At 43.7% G+C, this 24578-nt stretch overlaps 1 protein-coding gene across 1 annotated transcript in view; it reads right to left on the bottom strand.

Moving 5' to 3' along the window:
- Positions 1 to 1157: 1157 nt before the first annotated feature.
- pak5 (p21 protein (Cdc42/Rac)-activated kinase 5) overlaps positions 1158 to 24578 on the bottom strand; it is a gene marked incomplete at both ends in the record, with an annotated part of 134108 nt that continues 110687 nt past the window's right edge. The window contains 2 exons of the mRNA XM_084314663.1: positions 1158 to 1313; positions 1697 to 1831. Coding sequence (XP_084170789.1) covers positions 1158 to 1313; positions 1697 to 1831 — 291 coding nt within the window. The remainder of the gene's footprint in view (positions 1314 to 1696; positions 1832 to 24578) is intronic.

The raw sequence follows: 24578 nt of genomic DNA, 5'->3' as shown, positions 1-24578 counted from the left end.
TGTTTAAACGTGTAGTGTAGTTACAGTGTCTGAAATAACAAGGAAGATGGTATAATAAATTAAAGTTTGGGGTATTGCTCGTATGATCTTAAACTGATATCACTGTCGGCCAATACGCATTTAGAAATGTAAAACAGAGAAAAAAAAGGCCACACTACCAAAAAATAAACCTTCAATTCCAAAAAAATACTTTAAAACATTATACAAAATTCAGGCATTACCCTTTCCCCCATGTTTTAATGGGAGTTCTGTTTACAAATGTAAGATTATAAATATATTCAGTTTTGTGTGTGTAACAGTTAGGTTTAGCTTGGTTTATTTGGGATATCTCTTAAATAAAAAAAGATGGATTATAAACAGTAGGAAAGATCTCTGCAAGAAACTCTGAGTTCTATTTTAATACTGCCCATAATCACAATGGTTACAACACGATAAAATACTGCAAAACTGTACAGAAAAAAAACGTACAATTTGTCTCTAAAATACATTTTCACTGTTAGTGTGTGAGAAGATACAAGTGAAATACAAGAGCTTGGTTGTTTTTTTCTTCACCCATTCAAGTGCAACAACCTGTCCTTTCGGCTGGGAGCGACAACACAGCAGCCACACGCAAAGTCAGTCATTTGTCAACAGTCAATTCAATCATTCCTTCTTTCCTCTGCTTCTCCTCTTGATTGTTCTGCCTTCTACTGCTCCGGTCTGGAGCAGAGTGGGGTCCCTCTACAATGACAGCTGCCAGGCAGTCCCAGCCGCCCGTCGTGCAGCTCTCTGGAAAGCTCCAGTCGACGGCTACTACGACTCTATGGGGAGTCGAGGCTTGCGCGTCTAGGAAGCAGAGAGGACTTGCGGGCGGGGCGAGGCGGCCCACACACTTTCTACCCGACGTCCAACTGTCCTCCGGCGCAGTAGACTCCTCTCACATGTTCAAATATAGTAGGTGTTTTTTCACCTTTTGTTTTCTTTGTTAGTTTTTTTCTTCTTCATCTTCTTAGATATTCCTCTAGCTAATCTACTTCACGGTTACAGGTGTGAGTGTTATTATTATAATATTTTTTAGTGGCACGCCGCTCGTCGGCGGGTGTTTGTTCTCGGCTGGGTGAGGGTGGCCGTGCCTCTGGTGGTGGGTGGGGGAGGTTCTGGGTAAGATCAGGCCGGGTTCAGCGGTGGCGGTAGTGTCTCATGATGGGGACGATGCAGGAGGGGGGGCCCGCCATCTTTAGGAAGGGGTGCAGGAAGAGCTCCGGGGCCGTGGCTCTCTGGGACGGCTCCCGCACGAGCATAAGGTCCAGGAAGGCCCTCAGAACAGAGGACACCTGAGAGAGAGAGTGAGAGAGAGAGTGAGAGTGAGAGTGAGAGAGTGAGAGAGAGAGGTTTAGTTTTACTCCACAGATTATTTCCGACATACTGTTACTGTTGTGGAGAGACCCAGAACACACACCATGTGACCCCATTGTCTGAGGAACCAATGAACTAGACTAGAAAAGTCTTCGACGAATCAAAACATTCACCCAACGGTCCTCGGCCCATTATTCACAAAGCTTCCCAGAGTAGGAGCGCTGATCTGGGTTCAGTGACTTTGTTAGTACCTTATTCAAACTAACAGACTGGATCTGACTCTAGATCAGTACTCCCACTATTGAGAAGCTGGTTCCCGTCCAGTAACACTGAGCCAAGGTGGTGTCCAGTGTCTTCTTACCTTGTGGGACTCCTTCAACCGCGGGGGCAGGTTGTCTCGTATCCTCCTCATGGCCTGGAGAGGAGGCTCGTTGAAGTAGGGAGGCTCCCCGTCCACCATCTCTATCACCATGATGCAGAGAGACCAGATATCCACCTGGACACACGGGAGGTTCAGTCTTTCATCTGAGGTTGATCTATTTAACCCTTTCACTGCCACACTACAGACGCATAGCCCTTTCACTGCCACACTACAAAGGTTAACACTTTCACTGCCACACTACAGAAGGTTAACCCTTTCACTGCCACACTACAGAAGGTTAACCTTTCACTGCCACACTACAAAGGGTTAAAGCTTTCACTACCACACTACAAAGGGTTAACACTTTCACTGCCACACTACAGAAGGTGAACCCTTTCACTACCACACTACAGAAGGTTAACCTTTCACTACCACACTACTTTAACTATTTGTAGTGTGGTAGTGAAAGGGTTAATCCGGTATGTAAGGCTGATTAAACTAGTTGCGTTAGTGGGAAGCCAGGAAAATGGTTTGCCCCAAATGTTACACATCTTCAAACCAAACAGTTGTAGGGCAGTTATGGGTGGTAGGCAACATTGGATTTGCTTTGTTGCTTCATTCACTGGTGCTGGCTACACACTTGAGTAATGGCAAGAAATTAGCTCTAATAGCATGCTTTTAACAGTAGTCATAAAAAAAATAAACCTGCATGAGTCAAATATGACTGCTTTTGTGTATGAGTGTATGTTGTTATGGAAAATAGTATGTTTCATCCTATTACATCATTTGTACAGCTTACTGGGCCTATTAGTGTCTACAGTGTACTAGACAGACTGTTCTCTAAACAACAACCCAAGGCTCAGGACAGCTTGAAGTTGGCATGTTCCTTTAAGACAGTCTGCCATCTGGATGCAGACATGTTGAACATTCCAATACAAATTTCAGCATCGAGAAGGAAAAATAAAGTACCATTAACAACTTGGCATGAACTTGAAACTAGTAGCCAGAATTTCATGGTGAATGTGAGAGTTATGATATGTATGCAATACGTTGATGGTGTAGTTATATACAGCCAGGGAGACTCATGAAGCACAAGGTTGTAACTCACCGAGTAAACTGATCAGGAGAAGAGGCCATCTGTAAATGAAGCATAACATTAGTTTACATCAACAATGAAGAAGGTGTAGCAGTTCAAAGTATACTGCATCAGGGAAAACAAGCATCTTTTCATTCTTATTCAGATTCCCATTGTCTTTTTTTAAATCATCATTGACAGTGGACGTCTATGTAGTGCCAATAAACAGTCTGGTATATTACCCGTCATGGTACAGTTGGCCCCGGGGAGGCTGTACTGGGTTAGAAGACTTACAACTGCAAGGAAACAGAAAATTAGCCACTAGTCATTCATGTCTTCAAGGAGAACTCTAGGATTCAAGTTGACGATAGTGTTTCAGAATGCAATTGGTGGTTGCAGGTTAGTCATCCTGATTTTGTCAAGAGTAGCAAATTAGGTCATCATAATAGTACATGTAGCATCCTGAATATTCTTCTATTATTCAGAAGTGCTAACGTAACCTTTTACTTCCCCTGTGTGCACAAAGACATGATAACCAGTGTTTCTCTTTGATATCTCGCCCGGACAAATAACGCGAGGTTCTCCTTCATCCCTCCGGCTTCAATATGGATTATTAACGTGACACTAAATCATCCTTCTTCCTGCCTTGAGTGTCCCATTGTGGGACCAGTTTGCGGTCGCCAGCAGGGGGCGGTGGTGGCAGGCGGAGCAGAGGAGAAAGGAGATGAACAAGACACTGGTTACCTAGAGAGCGGAACAGGAGGAAGCTCTCTTCGACAGTGAACGTGAATAGACGTGTGCTCTCGGAGAGCCCCGTTGAGAGCAAGCGGGAGAGATAGAGAGACTCAGCTATAAAACGGGTTATCATAGAAATACAAGCGATTTGGAGTGTTGGACTAGTGAAACAGAGAAAGGAATAAACTTCAGTAATACCTCGGGTTATCCTAGAAGTGTACGCGGTATTAGCTGGTAGCTAACAGCTATAGACACTTCGAGTGTACCACTAGGCGAGCGTCGCCGAAGACAGGTGGTGTACATAGCCAACGTGCGTTAGCTATATAGGCAACAGCAGGAGGGTCCACCATACTCGTATTTCGTTGTTAAAGGCCAACCTTCACGTTGTATTTTTGTTCAATAAACAATGTGGACTAGGCCAACGGTGAGTTTCATGAAGGAAAAAAAGTATTGAAATTGACCCAGTTTTAGCGTTTTTATCAAACATTTTGTCTGCCCAACACAATCACCACGCACGTGGATATTTTAATCAATGGTTCATAACGTGCGTGTGTAATCGAAATGATCGTCACAACAGGTGCAGGGCACCAGGGGGCTCACCAGGGGGCGCTGAGAGTCACACACAGCAAGTGGCAGGCACTGCAGGCAGAGAGCCTTGCTACCATAGATATATGCTTGCTACTACTAGCCGAATGAAAATGTATCCGTTTCACCTAACACTATTGCTCCGTGATTATAGCCACCCATCTCTAAAGCCACAACCACGTTACCATATTTGTAATAATGTAAATCATTGTGTCGTTGTACACATAGTGTTTATAACGTTAGTAGCTAACATAGCTTAGCTTGGTAGCTATTGTGCTAACAAAATATCCCGACATCCGGCTCGCTGGCCGGCATGAACGGCCGACCCAAAATGGTTCTCTCCTCTCTGTACACCCCGTCCCCACGGGTACCCTGCCGGGGGGCCCATGGACACGACAACGGCGACAATGGTGGCAGCCTGTAGGGTGCTCGAGCCCGTAAAGGCTAGTGGTACACGATAGCTATGAGCTAACAACGGCCGCCGCTGTTGTCGCGTCCACAAGCTCCTCCGCAGGACACCCGCGAGGACGGGGGCACACAAAGAGGAGAGAACCATAGGCTAACGTCAGTGTAGTGGTCCCGACTGTAGCAGGGACGGCGGAGCTATATAGGCTAACTGTGATGCACCGAGTGGGCCACCATTGATCTAGTACTATGACCCGGACGGGCAAGGCATTTCCTGAAGTGACGTCACGGCCGTGCTAGCGTCTGATAAGCTTTTAGATTCGGCTCATTAATATGCACCTGTAGTGACGTCGGCGTTTGATAACCTTTTTTGATTCGCGCGTGCATGTTATTCGTGCGTGGACCTTTTTAACTCTTTCAGAGTGGCATTTCCGGTGTAAAATGGAAAAAAATAAATAATGAAATTATATACCAATGATGTAAACTACCCATAATTGATCAGTAGGGTTTAACCTGGAGGTTGGGCTTTAAAGATCTCTACAGGTCATTAAGGAAGGGTACTGCTTTGGGGAGCAAAAATCATTAGTCATCTAACAGTCACCAGGTGTGGGAGGGCTAACGGAGGTACTGGGGGAAGTGAGAGTGTGTGGGGAGCTACTGCTGACCGCCCTGGAGGGCGAGGAGGACCAGAGTACCACCCCCAGGTTAGTAAATCCTGGGCCCCATCGGCTCCTGCTGCCCGACCTCCAGTTCGACGTTCCGGGCCCAAAGACGGGGGTTCAGTTAGATCAAACTCTACTGCATCCCGCTACCAGGTGGCCGTGTACAACCACTCCCATAAAGCAGGGATAATCCACCCTGCTACATACAGATGTGTAACGGGGAAGCCCGTGAGTATATCCAGTCACAGAAACAGGGGTGTTGACAAGTGACTGTGGCATTACGGGCTGGTAAGTTAAACTCACTTCCTCATAACAGGGTTAATAGACGCATAGGTATGGTACATAGGAGTGGATTCACTTCTTAGTGCAGCGGCCTATGTCGTCTCCCGCGGTGCGGGAGCTCCCCTGTTCGACTCCCCCTCGGGACATCAGCATTTAACAACACAACGCAGACCAATACGATCCGTCACACAAGCTAAACTAGTGACCACTGCCCATCGTACCTCATCTGTCCCAAGTTCTTCAGACTCCGCAAGATACCTGTTGAGACATGAGCAAGTCTTATAGCAGTATTCTTTTTTTATACGTGTAAATAAAGCATAGATACAATTTAAGTCTCAGTGTATAAGTTCTCAGAAATCACATCTGTCCACTACTCTTAATGAATCATCATCAACTTTTAATTAGATGTGCACCAGGAATCAGTCAATTCTTCTTCTTACCAGTCAAGATATACAGCATCTCCCTTCAACCAGCAAGATAAAACCTGGTGGAATGCAATTCATTACACATGTTAAAATGTTGTTTCCGTTGCAATTAATTAAAGAGTAATGGAACCTGGTCAGTAGACAGTCCAGGGAGTGAGCCGGTACAGGGTATTGAGACGAGCGGGGGGAGGGTAGCCAGGAGCGGATACTCAAACTGTCGAGGGAGTGAGCGGGTGCAGGGTAGTCGGGACGAGGGGGGGGGGGGGGGGGGGTCATAGCCAGGAGTGGGTTCTCCAACTGTCCAGGAATATACATGGAGAGAATGGTCAGGCAGGCGGCAGTCATACACAGGGATCCAAGACGTGAGAATAGGGTGTGGAGCCAGGAACGAACTGGGAGCAAACAAGCAAGGTAGAACACGGACTGACTGGAAAGAAGGAACTACGATCTGGCAGCCACATGACATCTGAGCCAGGTCTAAATAGGAATGGTAATCAGCTGGTAGATGTCACACCTGCACCCCATCCTGTAATCAGAGAGAGAAAGAATATCTGGGTAGGGATAGAGTGACATCACTCAATGGAGCATTGGATTAATGGTGGCTATTGCCCATTGTCCCCAATCTCATAACTGTATCCAATCTAGTTGCAGGGGGGTGAAGTAAATTTACTTGAATATGAAAAGTTATTCTGTTTGACCAAAAATGCATGAATGATATAGTTCCGGACAGGCAGTTCACCTAGCTTCAGGACTGTGTGAGTAGGATAACAGAAGACAATAGAAGATGTTAATGTAATAAGTTTCAGTCTGGTAAATACAGGTTGTGTTATCTTATATAGAATGTCTGGTATTGAACCATAGGTAACGAATACATCGTTTTAATTCTGGATATATATAATTCATTACACCAAAGATACGCCTTAGTCATTTCTTGTGTAGCATTTGAATAATAAACATTTGAGGAATCATCCTCTCGTGGGGGGAGAAGCCAGCAGATGCCACAGTCAGCAGGACGCCAGATGTGAAACGACATGACCATATTTGGAAAGACCGGCCCAGATGGAAGACAATTTCCCGGATGTAAAAAGGGCTATTTTGATGCCAGGCAAGGCCAGGCAGTGTGTGATGTCATAACCAGTATAAGAGCCACATCTAACAGTATTAGGAGTTAGGTCAGACAGGACGTCTGAACCTCCTCCGCTACATCTTGAAATACTGTGCCAATAAGCAAGTAACATTGCTTTTGAATATATAACAACTGTGTGTTGACTAAAGATTATGTAAGGTCACTGACCAGGTTTTTGCAATGGAAATCCATGTACTGCACAGTATATATCATTTGTTGCCCTGTTGGACCAAAAATACTATCCAGGGTTTCTCCACCTCTAATAAATATGGGATAAACAAACTACCTTTGTTGTGTATACCGTTCTGTTCATCACCTCATCATTAAGCAAACAATGTTGATTAACTACCTTGGATTACACCAATACACGACAGGGGGAAATGTGATTTACTTGAACTCAAACACAAGTTATATATTTTTTTTAACTTATATTTTTATTTGCATTTTTGATTTACAAACATCTCAGACAATACAATTAAACAGACAGAAACAATAAAGAAAAAATAACATCAAAAAGAATAGTGATGCACCGATGTGAAAATGGTGGCCGATACCGATATTAATATTAACAACTTGGCATGAACTTAAAACTAGTAATAACAACATTTTATATAGCGCCTTTCTGAAGACCCAAGGTCGCTTTACAGGGGGGGGGAGATGACAAATTAACAAACAGTGGACAGACACAACATACATATAAAGTGAGAAATTAGGGGTTAAAGGCCAAGTTGAAGGTGGGTTTTGAGCAGTTTTTTTAATGAGTCCAGAGTTGGGGCGGCGCAGAGTTCTGCGGGGAGGGAGTTCCAGAGGGTGGGAGCTGCCACACTGAAAGCTGTCCCAGAAGGTCCGCAGTCTGGTTCAGGGGATGGAGAGCTGACCAGTGTCCGTGGATCGCAGGGACCGTGAGTGTAGGGGTGGAGAGGTCAGTGAGGTACTGAAGTGCCAGAGCGTGAAGGGATTTGTAGGTGATGCAGGATTTGATGGGGAGCCAGTGGAGGTGGATGAGGGTGATGCGCTGCCAGGGTTTGGTGCGGGTTAGAACCCTGGCATCTGAATTTTGAACATACTGGAGCTTGTCCAGGGTTTTGCTTGGGAGCCCGGACAGGACCCCGTTGCAGTAGTCCAGGCGGGAGGTTACAAAGGCGTGGCTGAGGGTCTCAGCTGTGGAGTCGGAAAGTGATGGTCGGAGTCTGGAGATGTTTGAGGTGGAAGAAGGCGCATTTGGTGACGGAACTGACATGGGCTTGATAGGAAAGGGTGGAGTCCAGGATAACGCCCAGGTTGTGGACCTTAGGGGATGGGCAGATTGAGCAGCCGTCTATGTTGAGGGTGAGATCCCCAACCTTCCGGAGCAGGGCCTTGGGTGCAACAACCATGAGCTCAGTTTTATTGTTGAGTTTGAGGAGATTAGATGACATCCAGGTTTTTATTTCATGAAGGCAGTTGATAAGGGAGTGTGGGGGAGATGGGTGGATGGTTTGGTGGAGGGGTAGAGTGTGTCGTCGGCATAGGAGTGGAAGCTGAGGCCATGGCGGCAGATGATCTGACCGAGGGGGAGCATGTAAATGGTGAACAGAATTGGGCCAAGTACAGAGCCTTAGGGGACGCCTTGGTTGACTGGGGCCAGGGTGGAACTGGAATCGCCGATGGTGATAAACTGTGTCCGGGTGGTGAGGTAGGATTGAAACCAGGAGAGTGCTGAGCCAGTGATTCCGAGGTTGTTGGATAGGCGGTTGAGGAGGATGGAATGGGAGACTGTGTCGAAGGCTGCAGAAAGGTCCAGGAGGATGAGGATGCTAATGTGGCCTCAGTCAGCTGCAAGGAGGAGGTCGTTAGTGATTTTGATGAGGGCGGTCTGTGCTGTGTCGAGTTCTGAAGCCAGAATTTCATGGTGAATGTTAGAGTTATGATATGTATGCAATATGTAAATGGTGTAGTTAGATATACAGCCAGGGAGACCCATGAAGCACAAGGTTGTAACTCACCCGAGTAAACTGATCAGGAGTAGAGACCATCTGTAAATGAAGCCTAACATTAGTTTACATCAACAATGAAGAAGGTGTAGCAGTTCAAAGTATACTGCATCAGGAAAACAAGCATCTTTTCATTCTTATTCAGATTCCCATTGTCTTTTAACAAATCATCATTGACAGTGGAGGTCTATGTAGTGCCAATAAAACAGTCTGGTATATTACCCGTCATGGTACAGTTGGCCACCGGGGAGGCTGTACTGGGTTAGAAGACTTGCAACTGCAAGGAAACAGAAAATTAGCCCACTTTGACAACCTAGGATGGCTTAGAGTAAGACGACAGTACAGAAACTTGCAATGGGCCTGGTCTACAAGATACACTACACGACTAAGGTACCCATGTACATGTCAAAATACTTCCCAAAGGTCAGTGAATACCACGACACCAGAGGGAGCTCCATAAATCATGTTAAACCCAGATTCGGCTCAAACAAGGGACTAAACACGTTTCGCAATTATGCCACATCAATGTGGAACGCCCTACCCACAGCTGTAAAGTAATGTGAATCACTACCCACTTTCAAAACTAAGAGCACCTACGAGAGACTATTCAAAACTGGCCCCTGTAAATGTCCTAAACCAACCCCCTCCAATGTACAGTAAATGTCCTAACCCAATAAAACACAACCCTCTTCTTGGGACAAAGTAAGGTTTCTTAAAAAAAACTAAATGACGAGAAACCCAATTTAGATGTACCAAGTGCCATAGTAGGAACGGGCCAATTGCTTGGCCCCCTGCATTGCCGACTGCCGTGTTTGAGAACCACTCATCCACGAACTTCACTAGAGCCTGCACTCCCTTGGGTGTGAAGTAGATTGGATGGATGAAAAAAAATACCAACTTCATTTTAGTTAAACTATATTATTCATTCAGGTAAAATTAGATAAACCAAAGATTAACGTACCAAGTTAAAGTACTGCATTGGTCAAGCAAAGGTTTATTTCTACAAATTAGTTTCTGGACATGTCCATTTTTCTGAAACACTTCCCAAGGTTGTCTAAAATCCAGCAAACGCCTGAAGAGCAAAAGCAGTGCATTTTAATAAGTTACTCCTTGGTCATTAACACTTGAGTGACAGCAGGGGGCGGACGATTTATCGCTTTAATGCCAGCCTTGAGACTGATCTTCCGATATTTCATGATTTTCGCTGAGCTATTTCTAGATTATGGCTATGTGTCTAATACGTCCCTCGCTTATCAATGACTTGCTTGCAGTAAACATGTACGAAACGTTTTTTCATCTGTACATTTCCGTTTCGAAAAACGGAAGCTTTTGCAAAAAAATAAAAATAAAAAATCCGTGATAATAGCTCTTTACTGGAATACACACAACACGGTCATTTTCCAGCTGATTTATGAATAGTTTTCAAATAAATGCTAGATCATCGATAGTATATGTGTACTTATGCACGCTAGAGAAGCAGGCTGAAAAATCGATCATCCATTTCCTGGTCAGCGCTAACGTCACACATTGAGATATGTGAAAAACATCCGATTACCCCAAGACTGGTAACAGATTCCTTACCTCACATCAGTTGTTCTGCAAAAAGATTCCAATTCCTGATCGCCATTCTAAATATCGATTGCGTTTATTGATCCAACATTAGGTACTCGAAACACATAATCCACGCTGCTCTGAATCCATAATGAATCCAATCGTCTGATGACAAATTAAATAGATATTGCTAATAAATTAAATAGATATTGCTAATAAAAGCAATAACGATTAAATAATGAGATTTCGTGGCTGGCACTCAGTGTTAAAGCATCACACATTATGCAAATGACAACAGAGATTGTCACAGGCTGGTAGTGAACTGGACTTGTGTCATGGTCACTGATGACAGTAAGGAGGGCCACTGCCACACCCTGAAGCTCGTCCTGAAGGAATGAAGAGACATCACAAACAAATCCATGGTTTCTACAAAGTGCAGCACAAAGCTAAGTATATGGAGTGTTTGTAAGTTGTTCATATTTAAAAAAAAAATTGGTAAGGTTATTTTTATTTAACCAGGTTAGTCCCGTTGAGATCAAATATCTCTTTCACAAGGGAGACCTTGGTCTCACTATAAGAAGTGAAAAACAGAATACTAAAACTGATACCAAGACTGATACTAAGCTCAAACAGATTTCTCTTTTTTTTACTAAACTTCTGATCGCTTTGAACAGAACACCAAGCAATTTGTAACAAGGTGAAAGAAAACAGGCCATACTTCTCCAAATCAACTGTATGGATAGACTAAAGGGTAAGTCCTAAAACATGTTAGCATTTTGATGAACTGCACTTGTCTACTCCACCATCAGTGGCTATGTGTCAGATAGGATAATCTGTCTGAACGACAAAGAACTCGAACGAAACTCTCCCTCCCTCGGCCGTTATTGGCGCGACGGTTTAACCTCATTCCTATATGGGTAGATGGCTATGAGCCCAGATGCAACAAGTAATTGTCTACTCAGTATCAAGTAAGCGTCATGATTGAGTCATTACAAACTGGGACTTGATGGGAGCGCAGGAGATTCAATGCCTTCAGTCACAAATCCGCCAATCAATGCAAAGGAAAACATACCTCTTTATATAGAGACGTTTTATATAGAGAAGTTTTATATAAGAATAATCTATCGTGTATAAAATTCGACTCACGATTCTACATGGGCTTCAGGTGGTGGTCTGAGTCTTCTCCGCGGTGGTGACAAAGTTCCCGCAACTGGCGAAGAATCTCTGAAATATTGGATTGACAGTGACACAACAGAATATTATTTTATGCCTGAATTTCTCCAAAATTGCTAATTGGACAGCACTTCTCCACCATCAGTGGCTACGCGTCAGATAGGAGAACAAAGAACTCTCAAAACTCTCCCTCCCTCGGCCACTATTGGCGCAACGGTGTAGCAGTCATTCCTATGATAGTCGTCTACCTATGAGCCCAGATGCAACGAGTAATTGTCTACTCAGAATCAACTAAGTGTCATGATTACGTCATTGCAACCTGGGACTTGGATGGGAGAGCAGGAAAGATCCAATGTCTTCAGTCACAAATCCACCAATCAATGCAAAGGTAAACATACCTCTTTAGAGAAGTTTTATATAAGAATAAACACCAGTGTTTCAAGTTTCTTTAATAGTTGTCATACAGAAGTACAGAATACTTTCATACAAAATGCTTCTTACTGTTACGCTCCAGAGACTGTGCTAGACAAGATAGTATCAAATAACATAGTATAGCATGTAATTTAGAAGAAGAAAATGAGGTCACAGTGAGACGCCAGTGAACTTGTGTATAAAATTCAACTCACGCTACAGGCAGTCTCTGCCTGCAACTGGCGTCTCTACTTTCCGTAGCTCCATTTCTGCAGACCCCTCCGATTGGCCGAGCGCATGCATGCGCATGAGCCGCGACAAGCTCCTCTAGCCAGGAATCGAAACCCTGTTAAGCTCCAGAGAGGCTGAAAACCCACAGTTCTTGCCCGACGGATGGGAGCCGAATCCCGGATCAGAGTTCTGATGAATACCCCCAAAACATGGAGGTCGCGAACGCAATTTATACGCATGGAAGTATTGATTACACCATAACTAATCATTAAAAATTATACCGTTAACTGGAATATGTTGCGTGTGCCTTTACACATATGTTGGATTATGTAATTGGTTTGTCATTAAAAACCAATAATAATCGCTCTCATCGCCGGCTTCGCTGACCAGAGCTCTCTCAGATTCAAAGTTTTAATTGCAGCCTGGAACATACATGTTTCGGAACCAATGTGTAACTAGACAGTTACAATATAACATTTATATTAATTAACCGAGTTAATGCCTTAAGAGAAGGAGTCTGGTGGTCAATGTCACTTCGGATTGCTACGGAAATGTTGTGTCTTACTAATAATAACTAATTCCTTGGTCAATAGAAGTCTCTGATACTTTCTGAATATGATATTGGAACATCAAATGGGCAGGGTTATAATAGAAGAAAGACAGTGTAAACAATATAATTAACTCCGAATATAATAATGAGGAAAAAGAAACAGGATACACAACAAGGTGCATGAGATGAGGTTATATGTAGAACATGGTACAGTTACAGTAAGTGGGGAGTGTAAACATTAAACAGTGATTCAAACACCCTCAATGTACAGTTTCTGACAGCTGGGCTGTGTTGAACTTGTCACGTGAAATAACGTTATGTGAATAAACCGCGAAATAACATAACGTTACAATGTACAGTTTCTAACAGCTGGCTGTGTTGTGAAATGTGCATAACGTTATGAATAAACCGCGAAGTCATGCGAAATAACGTTATACGCGAATCTGGTAGTACATTTCTTTTTATCTTCTTGATATGATAACATTACGTCCGCCTTTTGCCGCGTGACGAGCTAAACCAATCAGAGAGGGGCTTCGCTCAACCAATTAGAGAGTGGTCTGCAGAAATAGAGCTACGGAAAGTAGAGACGCGTGCAACTGCTGGTCTCTGGTGGTAATTCGGGAATGGCTTCAAGTTCCTCTGGCGAAGAATCTCTGGCATAAAAAATTGATTGTCGTATTAAATATTTCAGTGAGAGAGGGAGAGACAGACATAGCACTGCTGTGTCTTCAAATGACAAAGGCTTTGGCAATGTAGGTGTTGTGTGAAGTGGAGGGGGTCGGGGTGAGAGAGACAGATGAAAACACAGAGAAAGGTGTGAAGTTTGAAGTGGGGTGGGGGGTGAGAGAGACCGAAAATATTGAATTGAAAGATAATACTTACTGAGCTGAGACAATGGCAGTGTGGTAATAGGGGCTGGAGTTATACATTGGCATTGAGAAAGAGCGACATAATAAACAAAATAGGAAAATAAGCACCATCAAAGTAGTTATCAATGAGCACCATATATAGTAACAAGTGTACCTAGCTCCATATACCTAGCGCATGTCTGGTGGGGGGGGGGGGGTCGGGTAGGAGGGGTGGGTGGGTGGGGGACACTGTACAACTGTAAAAGCAAAACTGTACATTGGAATATTGACAACCACACTTGGTTATTTACTGTACATTGGAGGGGGTTGGGTTACAACACAGGAGCAGAGTATAAACAACCGTACAGGAATGAGAAACAGTCTAAATGGGTTTTAACATTTTAGTTTATTTCATGCGGATATGATCTGTAATACCTGATCGGTACAATATCTACTAACCTGATCAATACAAGCCCCCCCCCCTTGTCAGCGCAGACGTACTTGCTTTTGACGTTCAACGTCAGACGTACTTCGAGATACTTCCGTACTTTCCGCCAATCAGCGCACATTGTCCTGTCCCGGGAGAAATGTCGTGGGAGCGGGCGGAAGTTGCCCAATCTGGAACAATCTCCGAGGCTGCAGCTGGACCCTATTGAAAATGCCTCACATACAAAACAAAACGAAATAAAATATAGAGCCATGGCTGTGTCCCAAGTTTAACACAATTGAACTATAATAAAGTATTTGTTAACACTGGTTACAACAATGCTTATGCAACTATTAAAAATTTACATTTTAATCATGAAACAAAATGGCGGACTAACGTTAGCTAGCATGCTCCAAACTATTTGCCACGGCACAGACATAACATTTAGTCAAACGATAACAGCCCGGTGATGGTATCTGAACGGGATCATACTATTCCCATAAGAACTCACTTAACTAGTATCTAGCATGCTAGCTAATAATGCTAAAAAGCTTCGTTCTGCACTGTACTAGTTGCCACCACGGTAATAATTTACAAAGTAGCATGTAGTCAAACGATGACAGCAAGATTATGGTATAATACATTATATTGTCAAGGACTTACCAAGGAGTTTGGCTCAGACTATTTGTCAAGCCAGTGAAGACACCATCGCGCCAAGTTTACTTTGAATACCTCAAGTCCCGTGAGATCTTCTAGGTCTCGCGAGTTGCTTAGGACTACCCTCTCGAAGGGGAGGGGGAGGAGGGGAGGGGAGGGGGAATCTATACTAAATTGATTAAACGACAGTTTTTCAAATGTTGAAATGGTATCTGTAATTAAATATTGAATCAACATAGCTTTTTCAACCTCAACCAAAAATAACCAATCTGACCAAAATCCTTTAATTAATGTCTTTTGCCATCTGGGAAACATGCAGGTTGCATGTTTTCATGCACGCATCATCACACTAATGTTGAAACATAGAAATTAGTGGAAAATATATTTTTTATAAGATAGCGTATTCCTTTATTGAATTCTACCACTGAACCACCAATACTTAGTAAGTATTTACTTAAAGTTATATAACTTTTACATTATACTTACTTAATAAGTGAATAGTTCCAAGTCAATCAAAAACTATGAGTTTAATTTACTCAAAACATAACACGTCACACAAACTCAAGACATTCAAGTTAGAACTTTCATAGAATATTAAGTATACCCTACTCAATCTAATTAATTATTTTGAACATGCGGGTTTACAGTGTAGTCTCACCTTAAAGCCAATTGGATTGTCCTAGTCATCGTACCTGGGGAGACGGACCAACATTAGGTTCAACCATGAAAACAAAGCATTTGGATGCAAGAGAAGTACTTCCCAGATCAGCTAGAGCTAATTACCGACTCCACGGTTGATGTCAGACGTTTCTTTATATCACAGGCTACACCGTGCCACTGACCCATCTCATATTTCTGCCACTTGCCTGGCCTCTTCTGGGTGTGTGTTTTTTTAAGTTGTCATTTTAATACAATTACTATAAAACTTGGTAAGAGCAAGAGCTTTATATTCCATCTCAACTTCTCTGGGATAAACATTGAAAATGTCTACACTGGTATGAATGGCCACATCCTGGTCACAGTGCTGCATGTGGAATCTAAGAGGCCAGGCAATAGGACAGAGAATGGACCTTGGACCAGTGACACCTACAAAGATGCAGACTGTTTCAGACCAGAGATTACACTCATGCAATTGATTAATTTTGCTGGAAGCCAGAGATAACTGTTGCAAACAGAAAAATATGAGTGAACTTCCAACTAGAGCAATGCATTTGTACATGGCCCGACAGATCTGCCCCACTTTGTACTCACTTCCATCTTCTGCAGGCATCCTTTGAGAATTCCATCCCACCTGCGAATCAACACAAGTGGATTCATATTTAATCCAACCATTTGTGTAGCATTAGGGGTTAGATAACAATCTAGATCAGAAAGTGATACATTTCCTCAAAAGGATCAGCGACCTGATTCAAAAGCATCACATCAGATTGTAAATAAGACTACCACCATGAAGAGGTCATAACATGCTTACCAAAATCAGCTCCACTTGAGGAACCTCCAAAACTGGATCCAGACAATTTTAAGTTTAGAGGAAGAGAGATTATTTAACAAATGTGGTACAAAGATACAGATAGTAGCTTAATTGTTAATCAATGGGAATGGTGTCTTGTATGGCGAAATGCATCTTCCCAAACAAAACACGATGAAGTCTTACCTTTCTGGTAAGATGAATCAACCAACCATTTAAAGTGTTTCTAGGAAGAAACAGAAGTAAAATTTTCCTTGTTTTAACACAAGGTCCCCACTCATCCGAGGTCGATACATCAGATAGCGATACAGACAGCAATGTGGGAAAATTTTGCATTTGAAGGCAAACGCATGGTATTGGCCACCAATCCAGACTAAAATGGGTTCCTCATACACTTGGATAATATGATTTATGCAGTGTTGGATTATCTTTCAAATTTGCACCCGGCTTGAAAACAGGTGCAGGGGTTGCCTATACAAGCATGTTTCCAATAATGTGGACAACTGCACTCTCATCTTGGCATAAACATGAGTAAATAAGATGAAATCAAGATGATTGGGGCATTCTGGAGAAGCCAGGAAACTTAAAATACAACCCACTTTGTCGAGTAAATTAAGGAACTAAAATAATCCATATGGTGAAATATAAAACTGCTAAGCATCTAAATTGAGAACAAGCTTGCCAGACATTTGCAGATAGCTTCATGTAAATGTATAATAAAACTAGGATAGAATAAAGCCACCTTTTTGCAGGTTAGAGCTGAAGGAATTGCTCTGGTAACAGGTCGGGCTCAAATCTAAGCTTGCGCCAAGGAACAGAAAACCCCATGCCTGTCAAAATTAATCTTATCCAAATTCATCTTATCCAGTCAACTCAGTTAACAGACTAGGTAGGAGACCCACACAACACAAGGTTGTAACTCACCAGAGTCAACTAACCGTAGGCAACCTGTAAAATTAATAAGCAGACATTAGTTCACAACAATGTAGAATGTGTAGCAGTTTAACATGTACTACATAACAAAAACAAGCATTTCCTCATCCAGAGAGATAAACAAAATCATTAACAGTAGAAGTCCCATGCAGTGCCAACACAACATTTTGGTACATTACCTGCATAGGCACGTTTCTGCAGAGATGCATTAGAATCTGTAAGGTAGATGCAAATAAATACTTAAGGCCACACTTCTCACTCTGTACTACATCAGCTAAGAACAAATGTTAATGCTTAAGTTTCATTTGTTTAACTTTGTCGAGTTTCAATTTAAACAGCCAAGCTTTAGAAGGTAAATACATGGTACAGGCACTAATCCAGAATATACCAAACTGTCTGGAGACCCTCGCTGGTCCCCGGCCTTTATATGCAACTCAAAGACAGTGAGATTAACTGGTTAATTGACAGTACCCTAAACATGAAGTTCGGGCCTCTTATTCTTAAATTGTTGAGTCACAATTTTAAAACCTTGAAATACATCAGTCTGCCATCTGGATGCAGACATGTTGAATCCAAGGAGGCTTGAGTGAACATTAACATTCCAATTAACACTTCAGCATAATTTTTTTTTAAGTACCATTTCAAAAACATTAACTTAAAAAACTAGTGAGCTAGAATTTCATGGTGAATGTGCCACAAGGAAGCATACTAGTAGCTTTACTGTTCCTAATTTATGCAAATGACATATCAGCTTGTGACTCTAACTTGTTATCAATAAATATGTATGCAATACGTAGATGGTGTAGTTACATATAGAGGCGAGAGAGACCCATGAAGCACAAGGTTGTAACTCACCCAGTAAACTGATCAGGCCATCTGTAAATGAAGCATACCATTAGTTTACATCAACAATGAAGAAGGTGTAGCAGTTCAAAGTATACTGCATCAGGAAAACAAGCATCTTTTCATTCTTATTCAGATTCCCATTGTCTTTTTTTTGACAGTGGACATCTATGTAGTGCCACTAAAACAGTCTGGTATATTACCAGTCATGGTACAGTTGGCCCCGGGGAGGCTGTACTGGGTTAGAAGACTTACAACTGCAAGGAAACAGAAAATAAGCCACTAGTCATTCATGTCTTCAAGGACAACAAGGATTAAAGTTGACGATAGTGTTTCATGTTTCAGATAATGCAATTGGTGGTTGCAGGTTCGTCATCCTGATTGTCAAGAGTAGCAAATTAGGGTTAAGCCAAGCTAAACTAGTGACTGATGCCCAAGTTCTTCATACTCCGCAAGATACCTGTTGAGACACAAGCAAATCTTATAGCAGTATTCTTTTTACACGTGTAAATAAAGCATATATAAAGTCTCAGAAATCACATCTGTCCACTACTAATGAATAATCGACTTTTAATTAGATGTGCACCAGGAATCAGTCAATTCTTCTTACCAGTCAAGATATCCAGCATCTCCCTTCAACCAGCAAGATAAAAACTGGTGGAATGCAATTCATTACACATGTTAAAATGTTGTTTCCGTTGAGATTAATTAAAGAGTAATGGAACCCGGTCACAAGGCAGTCCAGGGGGTGAGACTCCGAGAATACGGACTGACTGGAAATTAGGAACTTCGATCTGAGCCACATGACATCTGAGCCAGGTCTAAATAAGAATGGTAATCAGCTGGTAGATGTCACACACCTGCACCCCATCCTGTAATCAGAGAGAGGAAGAGAGGGAGAGAATGAGAGTTAAGGTGGACGGGAACCCTGGAGGCCTATGACTCGTGAGTTACTTCAGATGCCTTTTTCAGCCATTTTCAAAAATGTCTATAAATAGTCAAGATCCCATATTTTGTATCTTTTCAACAATTTGATTTGATTTCCTCGAATCTGTGGAAGTTGTGTTTTGTTTTCTTTGAATCTAGTCTAAATCTAATTGTATTTATTTTCCAGCACATCTCTCTTCCCTTGTTTAGGCTACCCCACACCCCAAAGTGAAACAAACAAAAACTGGGCAGGACATACTGTAGGTCACATAGCCACAATGAAAAGTGTTGCAAGTGAAGGCAGACCCCCCCCCCCCCCCTTTTTTTCAGTCACAAAATTTAATTTTCTTCTTGGCTGCACCACTCCACAGAGAGAAAAGTCTCAATAGTACAAGTGTCTGGTCCCTGAGCGGGTCTGCCAAGGAGATGAGACTTGAACGCCCCCCCCCTCAGAGGTCTGTAGCTTGACCCCTGCATTCCAGTGTTCATCTTTATCGCTGCTTTATTTACGAGGCCTGTAGCTTGACCCCTGCAGTCCAGTGTTTGTTTTTATCGTCACTTTATTTGCTGGGCTTGTGTTAACGGTACCTTCCTATGCGAAAGGGATTCTCTGGTCCAAAATCAATATTCCATTAAAGCGCCTCAAAGAGAGAAACAAGGCTTGGAGGAAAGAAAGAAATAAGCTCATATATTATGGCAACACCCATTCATGGATCCATCTGGCAGTGATGCACTGATACTTTAAGTATGGGCCAGCACCAAGTACTGGACTGATTGATTACTTTTACTTAACAGTAAATACTTGGACCATTGGAGTCATTGGTCCAAAAATAATTGAGCTACAGAAGAGAGCTGGAATCCGGAACAGACTGAGAACCAGACGACACCGAACGCCACTACCCAGTATATTGCTAGCCAATGTACAATCAATTGACAATAAACTGGACGACATCCGAGCAAGGATTAAATTCCAGAGAGACGTTAGAGACTGCAATGTTCTCTGCTTCATTGAAACGTGGCTGTCGCCAGAAATCCCAGATCACGCCATACAACCGGCCGATCACTTCTTCATTCACCGCAAGGACAGAACAGCAGAGATGTCAAGATGGCGCCGCTATGCCCGGCCGCCTGTCTGTGCGCTCCGTCGAGATTGTGCTTACTTTTGTTAATATTTATAGTTTTAAGAGTTTTGTCTGTACCAACAGTAGGTGCATTTAATGTGTATGACCGTCAGTCACTTATAGACATCGGATTACGGGAAACTTACCGATTGGATTACTCCCTGGATCAGCTTTCTGAACCGCAGCAATGGCCTGTTGAGATCCTGAGAACACCAGGACCAGGTCTTGACTCCAGGAACAAAGGAACCACCAGACGGCGTGGGAAGAGAGCTGGGATCCGTAACAGACTGAGAACCAGACGACACCGAACGCCACTACCCAGTATATTGCTAGCCAATGTACAATCAATTGACAATAAACTGGACGACATCCGAGCAAGGATTCAATTCCAGAGAGACGTTAGAGACTGCAATGTTCTCTGCTTCATTGAAACGTGGCTGTCGCCAGAAACCCCAGATCACGCCATACAACCGGCCGATCACTTCTTCATCCACCGCAAGGACAGAACAGCAGAGTCCGGCAAACAGCGTGGAGGAGGTATCGCCTTCATGTTTAACAACAATTGGAGCGATCCAGCTAACGTGAAGGAATTATCGAACCACTGCTGCCCAGACCTGGAATATATAACCATCAAGTGTCGTCCTTTCTTCCTCCCGAGGGAGTTAACGGCGATCGTCCTGGTCGGAGTGTATATTCCACCGCAAGCCAGCAATAGTGTCGCGCTCTCCAGACTCCACGATGAGGTAAATAGAATCCAAGCCGCGAACGTTAACGCCGCCATTGTAGTAGTGGGTGATTTCAATAGCGCCAATCTGAGAAAGGTCTTGCCTGACTTCTATCAGCATGTGACTTGTAACACCAGAGGCGGTAACATTTTAGACCACTGTTACACGCAATTCAAGGGTGGATACAAGGCTCAGGCTGCTAGTGGCTTTGGAAAATCTGATCATGCGGCCATATTGCTTTCTCCAAAGTACAAACAAAAAATCAAGAGCACACCGATAGTCTCGCGAGAGGTGCAGAAATGGGATGTGGCGTCAGAGGAGACGCTCCAAGCTGCGCTTGAGTGCACAGACTGGAGCGTGTTCCGCGACACAGATAACATTAATGTCTACACGGAGACAGTGCTGGACTTTGTTCGTACTTTGGTGGAAGAAACAATCCCCACTACCACAATTAAAGTTTACCCAAATCAAAAACCCTGGGTAGACAAATCCGTCCGTGAAGCTCTGAAAGCGCGCACCAAAGCATACAACGACGGCCTGGTGGCAGGCAACATGAATGACCACAAGGTGGCGCGATACAACGTAAGGAGGACAGTAATAGAGGCAAAACGGCGCTACAGGGATAAAATTGAACTCCAGTTTGAACAGGCTGACTCCAGAGCTATGTGGCAGGGGCTCAAAACGATGACAGACTACAAAGGCACCTCCCTCAAACTGAACAGTGACATCTCCTTAGCAAATGACCTCAATACCTTCTATGCGAGGTTTGATGCTGGTAATAACAACACCAGCCCACAAGCCACGGCAATGGGGGGGGGGGGTCTGCTGCTGATGGAGACTCAGTGTTCAGGGTAACAGAGCATGAGGTGTGTAGGACCTTTAAAAAAGTGAATATCAGAAAGGCAGCAGAACCGGACGGCATCCCCGGCCGCGTCCTAAAAGTCTGTGCCGACCAACTGGCCCCGGTATTCACTGACATATTTAACCTGTCCTTAGAACAGGCTGTCATCCCCACCTGCCTGAAGAAGTCCACTATTATCCCTGTACCCAAAAAATCCAAGCCTGCTTGCCTCAACGACTACCGCCCTGTAGCTCTCACCTCCATAGCCATGAAGTGCTTTGAGAAGCTAGTAAAGGGCTACATCTGCTCCTCCCTCCCCATCAACATGGACCCCCTGCAATTTGCATACCGCCCCAACAGGTACACGGAGGACGCCATAGCCCATGTGCTGCACACAGCAGCATCACACCTGGACAAGAGGAAGGGGAACTATGTGAGAATGCTATTCATCGACTACAGCTCGGCATTCAATACCATAGTCCCCTCCAAACTCATAGCCAAGCTCAGGGACCTGGGCTTGAACTATGACCTCTGCCAGTGGGTCTTGGACTTCCTGACGGGCAGACCCCAGGTGGTGAGAGCAGGCAACTGCACCTCCTCATCCATCACCCTCAACATAGGGGCCCCCCAGGGCTGTGTTCTGAGTCCCCTCCTCTACTCCCTGTACACACACGACTGTGTGGCTCAGCGGAGTAGCAACACAATCATCAAATTTGCTGACGACACAGTGGTGGTGGGCCTGATCTCTGCAAACGACGAGAGGGCCTACCTGGAAGAGGTCAAGGTCCTGGCGGGATGGTGCCAGGAAAACAGCCTCTCCCTGAACGTCAGCAAAACAAAGGAGATGATTGTGGACTTCAGGAGGTCGGGGGTCAAGGACTACAGCCCCCTCAGCATCGACGGGGCACCGGTTGAGAGAGTGAACAGCTTTAAGTACCTCGGAGCCTACATATCCGAGGACTTGACATAGACCACACACATTGACAGTGTTGTGAAGAAGGCACGACAACGCCTCTACTTCCTCAGGCGCCTAAGGAAGTTCCAAGTCAGTCAGAAGATCCTTAAGAACTTCTACTCATGTACAATAGAGAGCATCCTGACTGGCAACATCACCTCCTGGTTTGGGAATAGCACTGCACAAGACCGAAGCAGACTACAAAGAGTGACACGTTCAGCCGAACGCACAATTGGAGGGGGGCTCCCCACCCTCCAGAACATTTACAACAAGCGGTGCAGGGGCAAGGCTAAGAGAATCATTAAGGACTCCAGTCACCCGAACAACTGCCTCTTTGAACTGCTGCGGTCAGGCAAGCGATACCGGAGTCTCAAGGCGAGCACAGAAAGACTCAGAAGAAGCTTCTATCCCCAGGCCATCAGGCTGCTCAACGAACTCAGTTACGTCTATTCTGCATCGAACATTGTACATATGTCTATACTGAACACTGTGACCTCATTTTCTACTTATAATTTACATGCTATACTATGTTATTTGATACTTATCTTGTCTAGCACAGTCTCTGGAGCGTAACAGTAAGAAGCATTTTGTATAAAAGTATTCTGTACTTCTGTATGACAACTATTAAAGAAACTTGAAACTTGTATATGTGTGTGTGTGTGTGTGTGTGTGTGTGTGTGTGTGTGTGTGTGTGTGTGTGTGTGTGTGTGTGTGTGTGTGTATGTGTGTGTAAAAGAAACAGACAATCAGGTTGCTTTGTTTAAAGTTCCGACATGTTACACATTGTTCATATCATGATTTTAGAAATTCAGATACCCATTATCCTGTATTTAGCCCTGATATCAGCCTGATATAGCAGTGTCTGTATCTGTGTATAACCTTCGTGCAGCTCTCTCTTCAGAGACTGGACTATACTTAATGGCTGAAGCTGACTTAAAGGAACACGCCAACATTATGGGAAATGCGCTTACTGTCTTATCCAGAGTCAGACAAGAAGATAGATACCAATTTCCTCTCTGTGTGTTCAGAAACTAGAAAGCTATCCGGCTGCAAGCTAGCCTAGGTTAGCACAAATTAATGGAAGCACTAGCCTAGCTTCAAATTCTGGGTGAGGTGTTTTTGGCCAACAGCTACTGTAGGTTAGTGGTCCATATCCGCTTTCATTTATTTGTGCTAAGCTAGGCTGCAGCCAAATATAATTCTACTGAATGCACAGAGAATAAATTGGTATCCATCTTCTTGTAAGCACATTTCCCATAATATTGGCATGTTCCTTTAACCATTTCAAGCATATGGAGGAGTCCAAGAAACAAAGGGGGAACATTTAACGGCTGATAACTGAAAGGATCTTCTTCGCCTACTCTGACAGTGCAATTTTCCCAAAAGAATTCATGAGAGAGAGAGAGAGAGAGAGAGAGAGAGAGAGAGAGAGAGAGAGAGAGAGAGAGAGAGAGAGAGAGAGAGAGAGAGAGAGAGAGAGAGAGAGAGAGAGAGAGAGAGAGAGATTTCTCTGTTTAGTTTTGTTTGGCTTTGGCAATGTAAACATATGTTTCCCATGTCAATGAAGCCCATTTTAATTGAATTGAACTGAAATTGAGAGAGAGACTGAGAGGGAATGAAGATACAATCCATGCAACACATCAGTCTTTAAGGGCTCTTCTTTTTTAATTGAAACCAGCTTCACCATAACAAACATGCAACATCACTGTACAAGCAACACCACAGAGAAGTATTACTACTCATTCATGTCTCGACACACGTCAAGGATAAGCCAGCAGCAGACGCACACACTCACACACACACACACACACACACACACACACACACACACGCGCGCGTACACACACACACGTGCACTCACACACACATGCACACACACGTGCACACACACACACACGCAGACACTGTACAGAGATAAACACACTCTTTTTATGCTTTCTCTCTAACTCACAC

Source organism: Notolepis coatsorum (assembly GCF_963971535.1).
Source record: "Notolepis coatsorum genome assembly, chromosome: 5".
Taxonomy (NCBI): domain Eukaryota; kingdom Metazoa; phylum Chordata; class Actinopteri; order Aulopiformes; family Paralepididae; genus Notolepis; species Notolepis coatsorum.
Note: the sequence above shows the minus strand (reverse complement) of the source record. Positions and strands in the feature narration are given on the sequence as shown.